Source organism: Anabrus simplex, chromosome 2 (assembly GCF_040414725.1).
Source record: "Anabrus simplex isolate iqAnaSimp1 chromosome 2, ASM4041472v1, whole genome shotgun sequence".
Lineage (NCBI taxonomy): Eukaryota > Metazoa > Arthropoda > Insecta > Orthoptera > Tettigoniidae > Anabrus > Anabrus simplex.
In genome coordinates this window covers 1186372621-1186394641 of record NC_090266.1, presented here as the reverse complement: position 1 = coordinate 1186394641, position 22021 = coordinate 1186372621, and the positions used below count along the sequence as shown (strand labels likewise).

Below are 22021 nucleotides of genomic sequence, written 5' to 3'. Positions count from 1 at the left end.
TTGACAAAGCAAGAAGGACAGTGTCTATGCCATTTCAGATAAAGAAAGAAGTAGACTTGTGACTGATGTCACAGTGATTCCAAGTGAGAAACTTCACAGTGAAGACAGGTTATTAGGAACAGATCTGAAAGACAATGTATCAAAGATAACAACTGGGAAATGACCTAATATTGAAGTGTGGGAAATACAACAGATTGGAAGGAGGACTGACTATTAGGAATGCAAAAGAGGACAATTGCCTACAGAAGAAGTGGAGACTGGTGAGGTAGAGTGGACCAGATTTAAAAACACCTTGATAAAAGAAGCAACTGAGGTTTGGGGGAGGAGAAATGCGAGAATACGGGAAAAAGGAAAATCCTAGTGGAATGAAATATTAAGATCCTTAATAAAGGAAAAGAACACAGCACAAAATGAACAAGACAGACAGAAATCCAAGCCATAACAGATAAGGGATGAGGTGAAGATCAATACCTCTGAGAAGAAAAGAACCAGCTGTTGAGAACAAAAACACATATGAAGCTCCCATTACATGGCCACAAAAAGGCACAGCCCTTAAGAAGATACTACAAGGGAAATCCCCAGGAATCTATCTGCTAATGGCTTTAAGTCACACCGACAGAGAAAGGTCTTATAGTGACGATGGGATGGGAAAGATCTGAGAGTTGGAAGGAAGCGGCCGTGGCCTTAATTAAGGTACAGCCCCAGCATTTGCCTGGTGTGAAAATGGGAAACCACGGAAAACCAACTTCAGGGCTGCTGACAGTGGGATTCGAACCCACTATTTTCCGGATGCAAGCTCACAGCCGCACGCCCCTAACCGCATGGCCAACTCGCCCGGTCCAGGAATCTATGAAGTCAACACAGACATGATTAAAGCAGCAGGAGTGCAGAGATTACGGTGGCTACACACGGTGCACAATGAAGTGTGGAAGAATGACAGATACCTGCTGATTCGAGCAAGGCTGTCATTATCCCCATTTTAACATATTGGGGATGCAGCCCGTAGAAACTACAGGCACATTATTTCATTGCTGCTGACTGAGCTCGGAGAATCGATGAGTGCATCCTTTCACTGTAGCTAAAAATAGAAGCTGCTGTTTCAGCAAGCTGTAATTTCACCAGAATACAGTTGGATGCTTCTAGCAAGCATAAAATGTACTAGTTATGTGCATAAGTCGAGAACGCTTCTCCCAGGCACTGATAACTCAGCTACGTTCTGACATAATCTGAGGCCAGTATCCAGTATTCGGGAGACAGTAGGTTCGAACCCCACTGTCGGCAGCCCTGAAGATGGTTTTCTGTGGTTTCCCATTTTCACACCAGGCAAATGCTGGGGCTGTACCTTAATTAAGGCCACGGCCGCTTCCTTCCCACTCCTAGCCCTTTCCTGTCCCATCGTCACCATAAGACTTATCTGTGTCGGTGCGACGTAAAGCAACTAGCAAAAAAAAAAAATCTGAGGCTGCATCATCGTTCACCCTCAGCTGTGATTTGAGTGGGAAAGTACATGCGTGTGGGACAGGAAGGGAGTGTGTTTGGGAGGCAGGCATATTTGTGTCATTACTGTGAATATTTAGAACGCCAAGCATACAAAATTTAGATGATGAATCCATACTGGATGATTTTATCAAAGACTCTGGTTCTGAAACTGAGGATGACAATTACAAAGTGAACATGATGATTCTGACACATTAGGCAAGTAAACTTACATAATGAACTAATTTCAAATGGGTGTGAAGTGGGTTCTGTATACAATTTTATACTGTTCCCTAAAAAAAGTGAGTTATTTCCTGTGTACAGATGACAACCTGTAGCAACTCTATGCAAGTCCGTCATCAACGAATGAACGGCAGGAAAGCAAATTACTGGTTGTAAACAAAGATACTCCTTATTAGTATGTTTTAGTAACTGTGTCCTCAATATCTGTCAAATTACTGGTTGTAAACAAAGATACTCCTTATTAGTATGTTTTAGTAACTGTGTCCTCAATATCTGTCAAATATCAAAATATTAACCTAACTGGCATCCACTGCTGCATTAGATTTCTTTTTTTTCATTTGCAGAACTTATTATCTTCATAAATTTATATTTAAAAATTAATGCACTATTATGATGATTAAAACTAATTTTTTTGTAGAGGAATGTGTGATCATTTTACAAATTCACAAAGAGAAACCAATCAACAAATTTTTGAAAACCATTGAAAATTCTGCAATTTCTGGAGGGTAACATATTCAAATATGCCCTTGTCCTATGTGATGAGAGAGAAAATCACCAAAAATGCTCCTACTACCAGGGAATAACGCTCCGTTCTCATAGGCTTAAGATTCTAGAGAAAATCATCGAGGGCAGATTGGGTGTCGCCACAGTTAGAGGAGGAACAGTATGCCTTCAGGCCTAATAGGTCCACAACAGACCTAATTTTCAATGTCTATATGTTATGGAGAAATACTGGAAGAAAGGCAAAGATCTGTTCATGGTTTTCCTGAATACTGAGAAGGCATATGACAGCACTGCAAGAGAGAAGATTTGGGAATGCCTGAGAAACATTCATCCTGGTTTCAGACCAAAAGTGGAGTTCAGCAAGGCAGTGCACTATCCACATTATTGTTTATCACCATCATGGATGACATAATAAATAACATCAAGAAAACCCCTGGTGAACTAAATGTAATGGCTTTTGCTGATAACACTAGGATCTGGGGAGAAAATGAGAAACAAGTACAGTTGAGACTCAATGAAGGGAAGGTTAAGTTCCAGGGATTCAATCTCAAGGTAAATAAGGCCAAAACAGAAGTGATGGAAATAAACAGAGAGGGACAACCAGCAAACATCATGCTAGGAAACCATCCACTGAAAAGTGTGGAAAACTTTCGATACCACACCAGTGTACCTTATCGAGACACATTAGCCACAAAGGAGAAGGTAAACAGAGTGCAGAAGAACTCTCACTTTTACCAGCAAGCAAGAACCCTCCTCTGGAATTCCCAAGTATCAACAAAAACAAAACTGGTGATGTTCAATTAATACTTCATATGGATCTTAACCTATGGTACTGATACGTGCACCCTCACTAAGGAGGGTTCCTCAAGGTTACAGGCATTCGAGATGAAGTTCCTGCGGTCCACAATTCAAAAAACAAAAACTGGACAAGTTAAAGAATGACATGTTGAGAAAGGAGCTGGGAAGGAGACGACACTGTTAAATCTGGTCAGCATATCCAGACTGAGGTGGTTTGGGTATATAATGAGGATAGAGCCAACAAGGGCAGCCTACGTTAACTTGGAGAGACATGTGGCAGGAAAACGGATGGAGGGAAGACCAATAACCACTGGATGGACATCGTAAAGATAGACATTGCAGATCAGAGGAGGACACTATAGGACATCGTTAACAACAGCTTGTATCATTTATTTTATTGCCACTTGTTTAACACCGCACTAACACATTGAAGGTTTTCGGTGATGGAAGGAAGGGAAAGGGCCAGGACTGGGAAGGAAGTGGCCATGGCCTTGATGAAGGTACAGACCTAGCATTTGCCTGCTGTGAAAATGGGAAACCACAAAAAACCATATTCAGGGCTGCCTACGGTGTTATTCGAACCCACTATCTCCCGAATGCAAGCTCACAACTGTGCAACCGAAACCGGATGGCCAACTCAACCAGCAGAACGTATCTCAATAAGACAGAGTGAAAGAGGCTCACCATTAGTTCATGGGAAACTGGAACTGTAAAATGATGATGATACCTTTCAGTTCACAAAAGTTCAGTACTCGATCACAGAGGGACTCTATTGCATCCCGAGTTCTGAGGCTTACTGACATTATGAAAGAGGTCTATTAAGGAAAAGAAAAAGAAAGAAAACTTTGAAAATACCTCACAAATGTGAAGTCGCCGAGCTGGATAGCTGCAGTCGCTTAAGTGCGGCCAGTAAGCAGTATTCGGGAGATAGTGGGTTCAAACCCCACTGTCAGCAGCCCTGAAGATGGTTTTCCGTGGTTTTCCATTTTCACACCAGGCTGTACCTTAATTAAGGCCACGGCCACTTCCTTCCCATTCCTAGCCCTTTCCTGTCCCATCGTCGCCATAAGACCTATCTGTGCCAGTGCAACGAAAAGCTACTGGCAAAAAAAAAATGAAGTCTTAATGGTTTCTACTATATGGTGCTGTACTGTGGGATACTTCATAGACAGCCAGCCATCTGCTGCACATTTCGGAAACATTTAGTTATCTTTCAGCAGCTGTTAGTTAGCATGTGTGTCGAACACGTGTAGCGATTACCGAGGTTTCTGATTATTATGAGCAGCATGCCTACACTTAATTCAGCTTCAAGCAGGAAAAATGCTTGTAGACACATACCAAATAATGAAGACAAAAATGCAATCATCACAGTACTGTAGAAAAAATTTGCTGAGATCGAAAAGAGTATGCAGGCCAAGTCGAATGTGAAAGAGTTGTCAAAGGTTTTTAATGACATCAACAGTGTTGTGCATCATGAATTCTAACACGAAGGTCAAGAGATGAACTGCTGACACTATTACAAAATCTTGAGATCTGAGAGAAAATGTCAGGAGAAAAAGACCCGACTTGTGGAAAAATAACTCCTGCAGCCCCCACCATGACGTGACAGTTCAAGCATTTCTTTTGATTTGTAAAGTTTTGATGAACACAAAGACAACCGTGCTTTTCCACCCACCTTACTCAACTCAAATAGCCCCAGTAGACTTTCTTCTATTGCCTCAACAGAAATTCACTCCAAAAGGACGATGAATTCAGTCAACTTAGGACAAAGAGAAATCGTAGGCGGAACTGCATGCGATCTCCCACACTGCCTACCATGACTGCTTCCTTAAGTGGAAATACGCTATCATTAGAAGCATTGTATTGATACACGAGGGGAGTACTTTGAAGGAGACAAAAGCTAACTGGGTAGCAGGTAAGCCCTCTACAGAGTTATTTTCAAAGTTCAGTTGAACTTGGGTACAGGCCTGTCTTTTCTAATCCATATTAATCCAGGACAACTTAGAAGAACACAACTATTGCTTGTTGATAATGAGTTGATGCAAAAGTCGCTAGCATTTGGAAATAAGTTGGTGCCACTAAAGTACAAAGGAGTTTGTTATGCGTGTGTCAATTGTAATTTGGAGTGCCACTACTGTGCTTGTGGATACGCTTTGAATTGTGCAGCTCTGAAGAAGGTGAAGTGCTAGATGAATGGTCTAAGACGAGGTCCAAAATGATGAAAACAAGAAGTACGTTTCCGGCATAATCTTCCGTTAAAGTTTAACAGAGGAGTAAATGCTGCTGAAGTGGCTTGAACTATTTGTTCTGTGCACAGGGACGATGCTATCGGAAAGAGTGCACCACAAAAATGGTTTAATCATTTTAAAAGGGGCGACGTGGACCTGAATGACCCTTCATGTTCATGAAGACCATCCGAGAAATGTGACTATCACCGCTGATGTTTATAGTTAACAGCTGAGATGACTTGCAGCCCCCACTAAGTGTTGCTATTGCATAATAATGTGTGCCTGCATGCTGCTAACAGGATAAAAACATTTATCCAGGAGCTTGGGTGGGAAGTTCTTCCACACAACCACTTATTCTCCCATCTCCTGTCCCCCCTAAATTTCACCTCTTCCTTTCTTTATTGAACAATATATAAGGACACTCTTTTTATGATAAGAATGATCTTCAAACCTGGCTTGTCAACTTCTTTACCACCAAACTAGTAATTTCTTCAGGCGTGGAATTGAAAAATCGCACGAGCTTTGGCAGCAAGTCGATAACAATGTAGGACACTACATTACTGACAATGATGATTAGCAACACTAGTACACTGTTTGTATTGCCATTATCCTAAATATGTAACAAATTTCTTTCTGCCATTTGTTTTATGTTGTACCAACACAGACACACCTTATGGCGATGAAGCGATAGCACAGGGAGAGGACTGGGAAGGAAGTGACCATGGCCTTCATTACGGTAAATCTCCCAAATACAAGCTCACAGCCACAGGACCCAAAATGCGTAGCCAATTTGCTTGATACGATTAAATCTGTAATAATATTAATACATTTTGTCACAGCTAAACCGCTATGGACTTGTGCATCAACCCAATATTATTTCTTTATCATCTGAATGAATGAATAACCTACCTGGACTAGCATTTATATTGCTGATACAGGGAGCATAAGGATAAACAAAGATTATGAATCCACACTAGGAATTACATGAAAATTGCTAGATGCTAGTGGAGCTGAAATTTTGTATCAAATTAAGCCAGAAAAATTAACTAAAATCACTGTGCTGAATCTCGGGAAGTTTGTAGAAGTCTGGGATTCAGTTCAACTGGTGTAAAAGTGAAAGGATAAACTGCTAATTTATCGGTGTACCTTTATTTGATCAGCCAGTACAGGATCCTTTGCCCGGGTTTCTTCCAACTCTGCTTTGATCTTCACTAGCTCCTCTCGACACTCCTCATGAGCAATCTGTTCCAACTCCAGCATTTTCTGAACATCAGAATGTTTTCTTGAAAGCAACTCGCGCCATGTCTCATTACGACCTACTTCAATATTCTTATTATCCAACATCTCATTAGCTGCATCCAATCCCATTTTCAAACTTCCTAACTGTTTCTTTAACTGGGAGTTTTCACACTTTTCAGTAAATACCTGTAAACATATAAAAATCAAAACAAATGTACAGTGTTAATTGAAATGAAGACAATACATTACAGTAAAAAGACAGATATACTACTGTTCATGAAAAATACAATGACATCAATTAATTAATCTTAATGGTCCTAGAGAGACGTGATGAGATTAATTTAAAGGATTCTGCAAAATAGTCTATTTTGGAACACATGATGATGATGATGATGAAAATAATGTTATTTTTATGGTAGCAACTGAAATAAAATCAAATAGTATTTTTTTACTTTATGCTTTTATGGCCTGGAATACTAGTGCACTAGTGTACCACTGCATCGAGTTATCCATATCACATTGCATACACTAGTGCCTAAATGACCTCCCTTCTCACTTTTGTCAAACTAAATAACATAGTTTGCATTCTCAATGCAATCTGCTAAACTCTCATAACTAGTCTCATTTAGCAACAATTACCGTAACAAATATTTCATGGTTTTAATCATGACTTATACTACTACTACAACAATCTTAAATTAGGAAACACAATATTTGCAAGGAATTGAATATAACTGCAAGAAGGTTTCTTGAGCTTACCTTTTTCTTCAAATCTCTGATTGTTTTATTTTGACCTGATGTCTCTTGCTCCAACTCTGCAACCTTCCTCTGTAATTGCTGCAGCTGCAGTTCTCTGGCTTGTTGATCAAACTGGATTGTCATTGATGGTGGTTGATACTCATGACTTGCTGCCATAGCCCTCTGTTCCTTTAGAACATCTTGACTTTGGACAAGTTTTCCTCTCTCCTTTTCCAATTCTAACAAAGTTGACTGGTTTTCTTCTGCTATTCTTTTCTGTTCTTCATACTGTCTTCTGCTAAGCTCTAATTCACTTTCCAACTTCTTTATTTCTAATTGTAATGTTGCAACATCACCCAGAGCATCACTTTCCATCTTACGTTGAAGTGCTTCAACAGTTTGTTCAGCTACTTTTCGACCTCTCATATGTTCTTTCACTTTCTTTAACAAAGTTCGAACATTCTTTTCGTAACGCCGATACTTCTCACGGTGTTCAACGTCGGTCATTCTTAACAGACCTTTCAATTTTTCTATTTCTTTCTGATAATAGAGCAACTTTTCTTTTAGTTTTTCATGGTAATCACTTTCAGATAGTTCTTCAGCATGCATATCAATGCCTTCCTTAGTAAGGGGTTTAACGAAATTCACACGGGAACTTCTATCATCAAGAGGAGCTCGCTTATTAACTTCTTCCTTCAACCTTACAACTTTGAATTCCAACCTGTCTTTAGTATGTTGCTTCTTCTCTAACTCAGCTAGGTATAATCTTCTTTCTTCTATTGCCTTGTCAAGGTAATTACCCAAGTCAGTCATTCTTCCAGATATAGAAGCAAATGTAACGTCATCCCCGTAACATGCTTTAGATGTATCTTCCCTTACATTTATAGAAGAACTTTTATAATTAGAAGCAAGAAATACAGACTTCTTCAAATTTCTTTCAACTAGTTCACAGATCATCCTTAAACTGCTCTGAATATTACTATCTTTCTCTTCTCTGTCTGATTGAACCTGAATTTCTTTATCAACTAAGCCCACGCTTTCTTCAACACTAAAATTACCTGTGGAATTCATTTGTACATCAGACTTTATTTGAACTTCTTCAAGTTCCTTCAAAGCTTTCTTAAGCTGTTTGTCAAGATTGTGTTTTTCCAGTTCTGAACCTCGACAAAGTTCATTAAACTGGTTTATAACACCATCAGCACGTGAAACTTGGCTCTTATAACATTCCAGCTGCCTCAATAAAGTAACATTATTTGCCTCAGCTTGGGCTAGCTTTGACTTCAGTTCATCATTTACTTCTGCAAGGTTTTTATTTTCATCCATTAACTTCTTATCTCTGGTATTCTGTTCTTCTGTAAACACTTCAAAATTCTTACTTTGACTCAAGAGCTGCTGCTCTCTAAATGCCAGTTTTTCTTCTAGCTTAGATACTGTATTCTGACTATAATGCTGAGCCTCACTTAGATCTGACAATTTCAACTGAAGCTCAGAATTCTGCTTTTTAAGATATTCTACTTCCTTTTCTATTTTTTCAGCCTTAATTATTCTAGTGTGCCAAGCTCTGAATTCCTCTTTCTCTTTCTTAAGGTCATCAATATCAATTTTTAGTGCCTGTTTTTCTTTAGTAAGCTCCTCAAATTCTTTCTCCTTAACTTCAAATAGTTTATTTTTTACCTTTATTTCATTCTTCATTGTGTTATAACCCTTTGATAAACGTGCAAAGTCTTCTCTCAGTTTGGATACAGCCATGTCTACTTCCACCTTCTCTTTTTTGGCAGCTGCCAGAGCAACTTCCACAGTTACTTTATCATTTTTTACATCAAGTAAAGTTTGCTCTTTGCATTTCAAAAGCTCATTAGTTTGATTAAAAGACATTTCCAAATGCCTGTACTTGTTTTCAAAACTCTGTAGTAAAATCTCCTTCTCATTTAATGTTTTCTGAAGAGTAGTAACTCTCATCATTAAATTTGAATTTTCTGATTCCATATTCTTCAGTGAAGTCTCTTTATTCTTGAGTTCAGAAATGAGGGTATCTTTCTGTTCCTCCAATTCCTTTACCAAAACATTATTGACACATGCTTGGTGATCTTTATCCTCCTCAATTTTCCGTAATTTAGCAGTGATGGAAGTTACTGCTTCACTCGTCACATCTTCTCTATGAATCTGACTTAAAATAGTAGCCTCCCTTTCCATCATGTCAGCCTGTATTATTTCGAGTTTTCTCATAAGCAATTCTTTCTCCTTAACAGCTCGCTGTTGGATATCTTTCACAGACTGATGTAGATAGGCATTTTTTGATTTTAACTTTTCAACCAGATGAGTGTGAGAAACAACATTTGCTTGACTAGACATCAGTTCTTGCTGTACCTTGAGTTTTGCTGCCTGACATATATGCAACTGGTCACGGTACCAATTTCCTGAATTGCGTATTGATTCCATTTCATTTTTACAAGATGTTAAACTATTTTCTGCTTTGAGTTTGGCTTGATAGAGTAACTGAAATTCAACATGCTGGTCAGCTACTTTTTCTTTCAGTCCTTGAATAGAACCATCTTTGGATTCAACCTCTATTCTGAGTTCCTGAAGGTCAATCCTTAACCTTTCGTTAGTTGATTCCAGTTCCTGAATTTCTTCTCTATAGTGATGTAATTCTGAATCTTTTAGCTCTATCTGTAAACTTAGTTCTTGCTTCTGCTGCTCTAGTTCCCTATTTAGCTGTTGTAAGGTACTGCATTCTAAAGTTAACTTCTCCATTTCTTGCAAGAGGGCTTGTCCATCAGTAACACTTTTTGTCCTAGCTTCATTCTCTAGTACTTTAGCATTATCTAGTACATTCTGACGCTCAGAAGAAATTGCTTCTAGTTCTCCTTGTACTATTTCCAAACGCCCTTCTGTATGAGCCTTTTGTCGTAAAATTTTGTGGTACTTTTCCTGCCATTCTAAAGATATCTTAGTTTCAATCTCAGCTAACTGAACTCTTAAGTTTTCTTTTTCAGCAAGAGCATTTTGAAGTTGGATACTAAGTCTCTGGTTGCGTTGTAACTCTGAGTCTTCTAAAGTGGAATGACTTTCAAGTTTCTTAGCCTTGTCTGAAATATCAAATAATGCTGTAGGTTTTATATTTTGTTTATTACAATGTTCAGTAAATTTAGAAGCATATTTGAAGTCGACTGATGAAGTTGGGGAGTCCAAAAGTAACAACCTTCTAATCCGATACATTTCTTCCTCATATCCACTGACGTCGGATATGGTGGAAATAGTTTCAACTTTTTCAGAACAATTAGAGTCAAGTTCAAACCGTGATGAACATCCAGACATATTTGAAGCAGTATCCAACCTATCTCTAGCTAATCTAAAAGCCCACATTAATTGGTCAGTGGTTGTAGCACTAACTGTAGTTGTAGACTGATCATGCACTAAACCCAAACTATTAATGCTATTTACACTTCCACATGAATAAATACTATCCCTCCTCTGTTGTGGCTTTGATTCCTCTCCAAGAGAAGTCACAGACTCAGCAGACCTCATGGAGGTTGCTGTCTCTGGTGACGTTTGCATTGTGCTGTCTTTCAGTCTAGGAGTTACATTTGCAACTTCTTGTACTGCCCTATCATGTCTTAAATAACCTCTCTTTTCAGAGAAGACTGTGATTCTATCACGAGGATATTTATATAATTTACTTTGCAAATTATCATCATTTTCTACATTAATTTCTTGTTCCATAGTATGGTTTATTGAATACTTGTGTGGATGTGAAATGTATGCATGCACTTGAGGAATGACAGAGATATCATTTGGCATAAGTTTCTGTCTTGAATCTATGCCTGAAACATATAGAAAAATACAAAACAATTAATAAAGCCTATAGCACAAATATAGTATAATAAACATCATCACCATCGTTATTTGTGTTATTAAAACATAGTTTTATCTATTCAGGATCATAACAAAGTTGAACATTTCAAATATTACCATTTGGGGTAAGATAAATTTTGACGCACAGCAGGGATTTTATCAGCATCTTACCGAACTAATGAAACCTTCAAATTTCAAGGGTACAAACGTACAAACATCAGAATACCTGAAGAATGATAGTATCACGTGTAATATTTTAACATTTGTTTAGTTCTACTTCATTTATTAAGCATATAAATCTTAATCCCAGAATAACATCACTACTGTTAACCAGCCAGGAATCTATTATCATTGTGGATAACAAGAATCATTCTTAAAAGTATTTCTGACTTGACAGAAAATAAAAAGAATTCAATGTCATAAGTCAAAATATAATTTAGACTGCCTCTGCAGCTTATTTCTAGAGATTAAGAAAGAGGAAAGAGTGCCAGGACTTCGTACAACATACCATCTCAACATTTACCATGAGTGAATGAGTTAAAAGGAAACCTAAGATAAAATCATTCTGGATGTGCACTCAGTGGCAGATTACTAGGGTTTAAACCCTGAAAATTCACAAAACTTGCTCTCCATTCAGGTGAGAGGCCTGCCAGATGAGCTAGTTCAGACAATAAAAGAAATACATCTGTGTATCATGGAAACCAATGGCTAATTACTAAAAATAACTGGGCACAATTACCACAGTGCCAATAACTGACGACTGATGGCTAGTTTTTGTGCCTTCACCTTGTAAAACAATGTCCCGTGATGAAAACAAATTGTTTATGCCTTGTTAGTCATAATTTTCAAAAACATTCTGACAACCAAAGAGCATTTTATCTTACAGAAATACAGGGACATTAAAAAAACAAAAACAAAAAACAGAGGCTACAAAATGAAAACTTGTATCGTTATTTTAAAAGTATTGCCCAGCACTGTTGAAGCACCTGTCCCACTGTGACAGAAGGCGGTGAATGGTCATCTCGTACAACCTGAGGCTGCGTTGTGGGCCAGTTCCGTACATACTGCTTGACGTCAACGTCCAAGGTGAATCTTTGCCTCTCAGAGCCTACTTCAGCTCACCAAAAATGGCATAAGCACAGGGAGACAGGTCTAGACTGTATGGAGGGTGATGGAGGAACTCCAATTTGAAAGTCTGCAAGAGTTTGTTGACTGCATTTGCTGTGAGAGGCCTTGCATTGTTGTGAGCAAAATTAACCCACAAAGGAGCTGTCTTGGCCATTTTAATTTGATCGCTTTGCGAAGGGTGGTCAAGATTTGTTAATATCGCTGCGCATCCATCACTGACCCATCCTGCAGGTATTCCATAAGAAGGGGACTCTTTTCGTCAAAGAAGAACCCGAGCATAACCTTTCTTGCACATGTGTGGAAAGTCTTGGAGCTTCTGGGTGGCGACGACTCCGCATGCTTCCACTACAAACTTTTGTCGTTTTGACTCGGGTTAGAAATGATGAACCACGTCTCGTCTCTGGCGAGCACTCGTGGAAGGAACTCATTCCCTTCCTTAGCATAGTGCAGCAGATGTAAGAGAGTCCCATTCAACATGCTTCCTGTGCTGGTTGAGGACTGTGAGGCACCCATTAGGTGCAGTTTATGCTAAATTTCAATATGCCCTTAATGATGGCGTGAAAAGTTCCGACGCTCACTCCAACCTCTGTGGCCATGGCAACTCACCACTCTTACATAATGAGGGCATCCACCTGCTAGACAATAGCACTGGTAATGCAGTATAGTATTCCAGATCGTGCATAATCGGCCAACGACATCCATCCTTCCCAGAATCGCTCGTGCATGCCTTGACCCTTGCAACGGACATGCAGTGCTCTCCGTACACTTGTACCATTCTTTGATGAATTTCCATTCCCCACACACCTTCCACTGTCAGGAAATGCACTACACCCCTTTGTTCTTCTTTTGAAGCCTCCATTTAACTGTTTTCAGCACGACTGAGTGCAGTGGACAGTTGACGTGTGCGCATGCTCGCTCTGTCGTCCCATGGGTACGTGCCTGTGTCCCTCTAGTGGCCAATTTGAGACCTCAGTGCTCTCAAAGTGACTGCACCTTCTTCCGCACGCAATAACATTACGATCCTTTCAGTGGTTTTCATTTCATAGACTCCTGCTCGTTTCTTTTTGAACCAACCTCATAAATCAAAACTACTTGGCATCGAGTTTGGCTTGTTCACAGCCCCAAAGCTATGATCACAGTCAAGTGAAACTACAGGGTGATGCAGAAGTCATACATGGATTTGAATAATTTATAAATTCTTTGTAAGAAGTATTTCTGTTACATGTATTATCTCTAAAATGTGTGCTCAAGACTTGTGAAAAATTATGTTGCTCAAATCACCATTATTTGCTTCCTCACAAAGCTGGGCTTTCAGAGCATTTTTTATAACTTTATCAGGAATTTCTGGCTATAATGCATCAGCTTATGAGAGAATATTGTTCTCGAGTTCCTCAATGGTTGCTGACTTGTTGATATCAACAAGTTCTTTGAGCTGACTCAAAGTTAGTTCAAAAAGCTGCATACACCTTTGGTGCTCATCTTCTCCACTGTTATTTGTGAGTGTCCTTACAAAGTCAGCAAAAGGAAGAGAAAATTTATTTGTAAAGACAAAATTTAGGAAGTATTTCAATCAATTTATGACTTTGTGCCACCCAGCATAACCTTGTTTACCTTCTGTTCATAGCCAGGGATGCTGAGATAAGGTTTGATTTGTGGCAGCAGTTGCATCCAATCTGGCACCATCATAAAGAAATACAATGCTGCAAGTAATCATCCCATTATGTCTTTCCAACAGAATCACATGACAAAGTTAGTTTAAAGTCTTCCAACAGATGTCTCTGTTGATTTCTGAGACTGTGAATATGAACTCATTAAGTAAAACTCTATTCCAAAAAGTTTTGTACATGAATTTACAAATTGTTATGGTCTTATTTTTATTGGTGACAATTAGAGGAGAGATACTGTAAGTATGTAACATTTTATATTCTTTTTACGTATCTAAACCAAAAGAAAAATTAAATAATTTGAAACTTCCACATTGTCAAATAATTTTACTGACGTTTGAAAGTGCATACAATGCACATTCTTAACCATTTGAACTCGCATTAGTCCTACCAAATGATACCTGCACAACTATTTAATTTCATTTCTATAGCTTGGACAGCTGTAGGAAGTGAATAACAAAAACAATCTCACATAAAATCTAATTAACTACAAGGAAATATTTACAACTTCAACGCACAACGAGTTAGCATTTATATTTTTTCACTGCATGGTGCTTTTCTACTGGTGCTATACCAAGAGGTCCATGAGACCCTTCCGATGAAGTTTTATGCATCCCACTGCTTTTACTACAATTCTGAAATAGAATGATCCCTCTCCCTAAACTGGGGTAATATAACAAGATGTGTTGTTATGGGTCAGAAGGTGGCAGGAATCACGAGCACCACTATTAATTCATTATGGGTACCTCAAATGAACCAGTAAAATAAGCACAGATCCGAAGAACACACACTGTACAATAGGATGTGCACACACAGACCAGGAGCAGGTATTGTACAGGCTGGGAATCATGCGTTGCATGTCGAGCCTCGCAGTAACTCACATGGCAAGGGGAATGATAGGAGATTTCGTAGTGGACAATGCTCAAAGGTTCGAATTCCATTCAAAATTTTTTTTTACTGGGGTTGTGGTAAGGTTGCATACTTGATAGCTTCCTCAAAATTATTTCTTATTTGGCAGTGTAAAGAGCCATATGTATTGTGACATAGGTTAAGGCACTGGGTTGGACGATGATGAGGAAGCGATTGTCTGTGGCTAGGACATAGGCAACAAGTTAGCTACATCATACATGTTCGAAGCTTCATAGATCGCTGGTAGGGCAAAGTGTGTCCCATTGGAATGGGGCACAACATGCAATGCCAGGTAGGTATGTAGCTCAATGAACTCCCCTCCTTCAAGGTAAGTCACAGCGCACCACAAGGCTTATTCACTGCATCGTGATGTACTCCAGTGACGAGTATGTGGATATGTTACTTATCTATGGAAAAGCTGGACAGAATGCATACTAGACAATGCCTGTATCAAGACCGCTATCCAGATAGACAACAACCAACAGGCATGACATTTCGGAGTGTGGAAAGACATGCGTTTACAACTGTGCCCCTGGGAAGGACACGACCTGTTCGCGATTATCCCGTGATATCTGCTCACAATGAAGAGGTTGTCATGGACGCTATCCGGCAACAACCCTCACACTAGCACATGGACCATTGCACAGGAGACTAATATCAGCCAGGAACATATTATGCGAATACTGTATACCCAGCGGTTTCACCTGTGCCATACGTACTTACACCAGGAACACCATGGATGTGATTTCAAAGCCGGGGTGGCATTCCATCAATGGACCCAACAGCATGGGGACACTGATCCTGCCTTTTTTAGTGGCCATCTTATTTGTGGACAAAGCATGGTTCCGCAACAATGGAACCATTAATCACCACAATATGCATTACTGGAGTGTGGATAATCCCCATTGGGAATGACAGGCAGCTTTTCAGGGACAATGGGGAGGAACGTATGGAGTAGCATTGTTGGTGATCACCTCATTGGTCACCATTTCTTCAAGGGATCACTGATGAGAGAATGCTATCTGCGGGTTCTCCAAGATGAACTACCACCATGCTTGGAACATGTGCCACTCCTTGACGGCTGCAGGATGAAAGTTTCAACATGACAGAGCTCCCAACGCACGCAGCGGTGGTTGTCCAGAACCATCTCCAAGCGACATATCCTGATAAACGGATAGGAAGGGGAGGACCTGTCCCCTGGCCTTCCAGATCACCCCTGGATTTTTTTCTGTGGGGCATATAAAACAACTGGTGTATGCAAAGAAGCCAACCAATCCTGGTCACCTTAGATAGCTCATCACCGAGGCAGGCTGTATTGCAAACCGCAAGGTGCAAGAGCCGCAAGAACCATGCCTCTTGCCCCTTCGTGCTCACACGGACAGAAACGAGGCACATGTAGTAATAAAAAATGGCTTCTAAACAGCATAAATATGCTAGTGCCGCTGCTGCTGCTTTGCTAATATACGCAAAATTGAAAATGATGGGGGAGTCAGACTTCCTGCGCGATCGGAGTACAACATTCAAGACGTCAGTATTGATGACTATTTGTTTTGTCATTTTACTCGGATGTCTCAACATAACCTCGCAATACTCTTGCAGTTGACTGGGCCATTCATAAGTAAGAACACTAATATGAGAGAAGCCATTTCACTGTGCACGCGGTTAGCTGTGACTTTACGTTTTCTAGCTACTGGCGACTCCTGTCACACAGTATTTACAAGTTCTCATTGCCTATTTGAAGAGTTCAAACTTGACAAATAAATCATGAAATCACATGTTTCAAAGATTTACAACGCTCCTCCTTCAGACATCAGCATACTCACTGTCTGATGAATGAGATGAACTGTCATTTAAATTTACTATAACAGGATCAATTGTAGGGAGCTCTTCCGTGAGCGCATCTTTCTCCCAATAATGTTTCTTAATTTTATTGGTGTGTCCAATGCATTTTTTTCCATAGCTCCGGAGTAACTGGCCTCAAGGTTTCTTGGCATTGACCTTACACTCCCCGCCTCGTTAGACATATTCACTTTAGCTATTTTATGTTTTACATATGCTCTTATCGACTCTATGGGGTTAACCTCACAATGAGCAGCAGCCAGATGAGTTCAATGTCAGGATGAACATGCTTGATGATCAGCTCGAGTTCCTTTCAGGGTGTATGGAAGTGCAGTTTGCCATGAACAATGAGCTCCGCTTTAGAGATTTTTTCCTTTACTCTTTGTCAGACTCCGCAGCTGAATGGTGAGCCTGTTGGTTTTCGGATACAACAGTCTCGGGTTTGATTACTGGCCAGGTCATTGAAATTTATCTTCTATCAGGGCTAGGTGATAGGGTTTATCCGAAGTGTACCTTCACTTCAAGGTATCAATAGTAATGGCGGGATGCATTCAACTTTTGAAACGTTTTGTATTTAAAGTTCTGACCGATGGGGAGAAATACCACTCTTCGTCATCTAGCATGTCATTCCCTTATTCCACTTTTTCACCCTGTAACACAACACATCCATTGCGAAGTAGCTCTACATGACTCAAAGCTGATATAGAGCAGTAACAGAGTTCAGCTGGCATGGAAAATAGGCCGACACCACTCGGCCGATATGCTGCTTTCTTCTTTCAAAATCACTCAAAAATCAATATAAAATCAACAATTGCATGCAGGCAAAAAGCACTTTTAATTTTAGTCTGACGTTTTCATGAGTTTTATAACAAGCCAAATTTTTTACTGCTATGATCACGCAGTAATGAGAAAATATCATTTCATAAAATGTACAAAACCTTTCTCACAAATATCAGATGAAATAAAAACTTGGTGTACATATCAACAGTAAGTTCCTTTAAGATGGATTATAGTTTGGTAATGATTAGATAAATACTTTTAAAGTTATGAATTTACAAAATGAGCATTTAGTTGGAAATGGAAAAATACCGGCACTTTCTTTGTTCAACCTGTGTTACAATTTTGACTGGGTATGATAAAGATTTCTACTACGCATAATTAAACATAGAATAAAATAAGCTAAACATTGGTGCAGCTTGTTTCCATATGGGAAAAAGGATAAACTTTTTATTAACATATTAACTCGGGTGCAGGCAGTAGAGTGCACGAGCCACGAACGGAGTTTCCCCACTCTGCTTGGCGAGAGCTTGCAACTACTTGCGCCTAGTCATGCGCACAAGACTGACGCATGCGGCGCTGCATGCTAAAACTTAACCTTGCCTCAAGCTGTAAGTTGCATGAAAAAAAGGCACCGTCTAAACGCACCTTTATAACATTGTGCGCAGCTCTGTATCAAATACTGAGGTCATCAGGCAGAGCAGGTGCTGCGTTAAACGATGTAGGTAATTGAAATCCTGCCACATGTTTCCTAGCCTCCTCCAACCCAGCTCCATTACCATACCAACAGCCCTTTTCAGGGTCAAATAAACAAATTAGTCTGTGGAAACTATTAAATATGAAACTTTGCGACATCAAACTTCCTTCCCTTGAGCACTTTCAGATCTCCGACTGCGCCCCTGCCAAGTGAACTATTGCGAGACTTGAGATGCAACGGGCAGTTTCAATACCTGTTCCTCATCTATGTGTGCACCACCTGTTGTTAGGAACATGTTTTTTGTATGTGTGCTAGTTTTACAGCTTCATTCAGGATACTCGTAATGAGTTAACTTTCTGCACTCCTATGTTGAGTGAGGCTCGACATTAAAATATTAGACTTGTGCTCCGATGTTGAGTCCCACTCAACATGACAATAGCTTGTACCTGCAGCGTTTGTATGACGACTATGCTCTGTTCCAGCTGTCTAACGGTCTTCGAGAGAACATTTTCCCCATTTACAATAGTTCGTGGGAATCGTTATGACCTTGTAACAGTTAGTGGACAATGATAGCGATGATGATGAAGCAACAACTGACTTGGATGATTTAATAGTGAATAATATAACTGAATGTGAACAGAGTAATGATGAAAATGAAACTGGAGGTGGTGGTGCTCCTCCATATCAATGGCACGAGTAGAGAACTAGTGATCCTGATTTACCTGCGTTCTTATTCAACGAAACCATTTGTGGATATTAGTCATCATGTAGGAACAATTATTCAACACTGCAACTGTAAATATATTTCACGTAACATAATCACATTTGTGTTAGACTATTCTGCAGTGTTCACTTCCTACAGCAGTTCATAGCGCAGAAATTAATTAGGAGTACAGCAGGAAGCATGCGCTAAGTGGTGCTCATGATTCCCTAGAGTTTTCTAGCCCGTAACCATACATCCCGTTATATATCCCGGTTTAGGAACGTGGTGGGTTGCAGAAAACTAGATCAAAAGAGGCTGATAAACCACTTGGAATTTACCGAGGAGTTTTAATATTTCCTATCTCATAATTCTCACTACTATTACTTATACTGTGACACCCTTTCAACAGTGCTAATAATTCGCGACTGATGATTAGTTTTTGAGCCTCCACCTTGTAGAATAATGCCTCCTGGGGTGAAAACCATATGTTCATGGCTTGTTAGACATAGTTTTCATAGGAAGTCCTACAACCAAAGAGCATGTCAAATTACAGAAATACATGAAAACTACTTGGCATCAAGTCCGGCTCACAACAATAGCGTAGTCAAAATAAGTAGCTGTTCAATAAAACAATTTTCACTATCCTCCAAATGTTATAAAATTCTGTGAGAGAAGAAGCATCAGAGGTTGAAAGCAAGCCATGTTTATAAACAAACCATGTTGTAAGGAAATCTCATGAACATTCCAGAATGAGAGTTAACAAGCCCCTAGAATTCCCACAAACTATTGTAACATGGGTTCCGTTTGATATACCCATAATATGTCAACACAGCAGTCAATGTAGGAGCACAGAAAATACAGGCTTTATTCACGTACAGTGGGACTTGACATCGAAGAGGAAAGATAATATTTCAGTATCAAGATCCACTTGCCGAAGGAGATTAAAAGGGTATTAAAAATTATGTTGAATGGAAAATTTTAATAGTAAAGTGCACATTTTATTCAAAATTGTCGTATTAAGTCATCACTTGCCCCTTTTCTCTTATCTGCAGACAAATGCATATAACAGTGTGTACATACCCATCGACTATGTTAATAATGTTATCACTTTTAAGTCTCACTAACTACATTTTGACTGTTTTTGGAGACGCCGATGTGCGAGAATGTTGTCCTGCAGAAGTGCTTTTATATGCCCATAAATCTACAGACATGAGACTGACGTATTTGAGCCCCTTCAAATACCACCGAACTGAGCCAGGATCAAACCTGGCAAGTTGAGGTCAGAAGGCCAGCGCCTCAACCGTTTGCGCCACTCAGCCCGGCAAGGATCGACAATGCAAAAACAGTATGGCACATATAAGATTAAAAGGGAAACTGAAAATCCTCACCTATGTATCTTTTTTATAATTCATCTAACACATCCACGACAACAAATGGTGTCCTAAAGGGCCAAACATAAAGGTCATCAGCCATAAAAAATCCCATTTGCAATAAGCATGCGTCAGATGTTCCTTGATTCGCCAAGTGCTGTATCACATAGCACTGGTTGTATCGGTTAAGTTTCACAAACAAGTTCACACAAGAAACTGGCATGAATGTGCATTATTAGCTTAGTTGTGGAATGCCACCGATGAAAATAATTATAACATTTCTTGTTATGCAACTACCTGAACAAGTTGGGAAGTTATATTTTAGAGAATTGCAGAAAGAATGTTTCTGAAAAGAAACAAATGTGAAGCTGTGCAGCTTAATAATACACTGCATCATAAGGAAAGACAAATCTTGCATAAAACGTATGGCGTAGTCTGTCAAAACTGTGTCTGGAGAATAAGAACAAACTACTGAGTTGGAAACTTTGTGTCACAGTCCTACTATAGTTACAGATATCAAGGCACCAAGATGTGATGGATAGGACATGTGCATAGCATGAACGAACACTGTATTCCATCAGTCGCTAGTCTAGTCCAATGTACTTTGTTGACAGTGTGTAACTAAACCAGTTTCGCAGTTGTCATGACTGAACACACACACACACACATGCACGCACACACACGCACGCACACACACACAAACAAAGAAAAGGAGTGGTGAAGCAGCAGCCTTTAAAGCAGAATGAGGAAATTTTATTTTTCTGTACAACTTATGAAAAGCATGCCAAATGTTTAGTGTGCCACCAAGATTGAGTGTGTTAAAAAAAAAAACACAATTTGGAATGGCACTACAGTGCCAACCACAGGGATGATTTGAAAGACGCCAGTCTCTAATCGAAGTTGGAAGAATTGAAAGAAAATTTCAAGCAGCACTATTAAAACGCTTGTTTACAAATGGGAATGAAGAAATGATTTGATTATCTGAAGAACAGTAAAACTGTGACTTTACAAGCAAGCTACAAATGTTCGATGCAAACTGCCAAAGCTGGGAAACCCTTTGCGGAAGGGAATTTAATCAAGGAGTGCCTAATGGATGTAGCGGCATGTATTTGTCTTATGGAGCTAGTTGAGAAATTAGACAAAATCTCTCTTTCTCCTCAAACTGTGGCTCGCAGAATAGACGATATGGCCGTTGATATGGAACAACAATTAGTAGAGAAGGCAGCAAATTTTGTATAATTTTCCATTGCCCTCTAAGAATCAACTGACAACGTGGACACAGTTCAGCTCATTATATTCATTTGAGGGGTGGATGATGATCTTCGGGTCATCGAGGATTTCCCACACTTGGTAGCTCTTGAAATCACCACTACCGGTTTCAATATTTTCCAGGCTGTGAAGGGTGTTTTTGAATCAATGGGATTAAAATGGGAGCAGTTGACGAGTGTAACAGCAGATGGAGCTCCTGCTTTACGTGGTCTACGCACGGGGTACCTCAGCTATGTAAAATTGAAAATGGCTGAGAGTGGTAGTACCCTAATGATGGCGATCCATTGCTTGATACACCAGGAGGCAATCCGTGCAAAATTCGCCAAGCTTACAGACGTAATGGGAACAGTTAAGAAAATGGTAAATTATCTTCGCTCCCATGGACTCGCACACTGTCAATTCAAAGATCTCTTGGATGACATCAAAGTGGAGTATCCGGATATCCCGTACCATGCAGAAGTAAGATGGCTGAGCAAGGTGAAAGGGCTTCATCGTGTTTCTTGCTTACGGAACGCTATAGATACCTTTAGCGACGTGAAAGGGTGGCCCGAAGTTCTTTTGCATGATGTTCAAAGAAGAAACTA

The 22021-nt window shown here is 39.7% G+C and overlaps 1 protein-coding gene across 1 annotated transcript in view; it reads right to left on the bottom strand.

Annotated features, from left to right (window-relative positions):
- The window catches only part of LOC136864782 (golgin subfamily A member 3), a 94533-nt gene that overhangs the window by 32709 nt on the left and 39803 nt on the right, over positions 1 to 22021 (bottom strand). Inside the window, exons 3-4 of the mRNA XM_067142163.2 lie at positions 7248 to 11050; positions 6396 to 6674 (exon numbers count right to left, since the gene is read on the bottom strand). Coding sequence (XP_066998264.2) covers positions 6396 to 6674; positions 7248 to 11050 — 4082 coding nt within the window. The remainder of the gene's footprint in view (positions 1 to 6395; positions 6675 to 7247; positions 11051 to 22021) is intronic.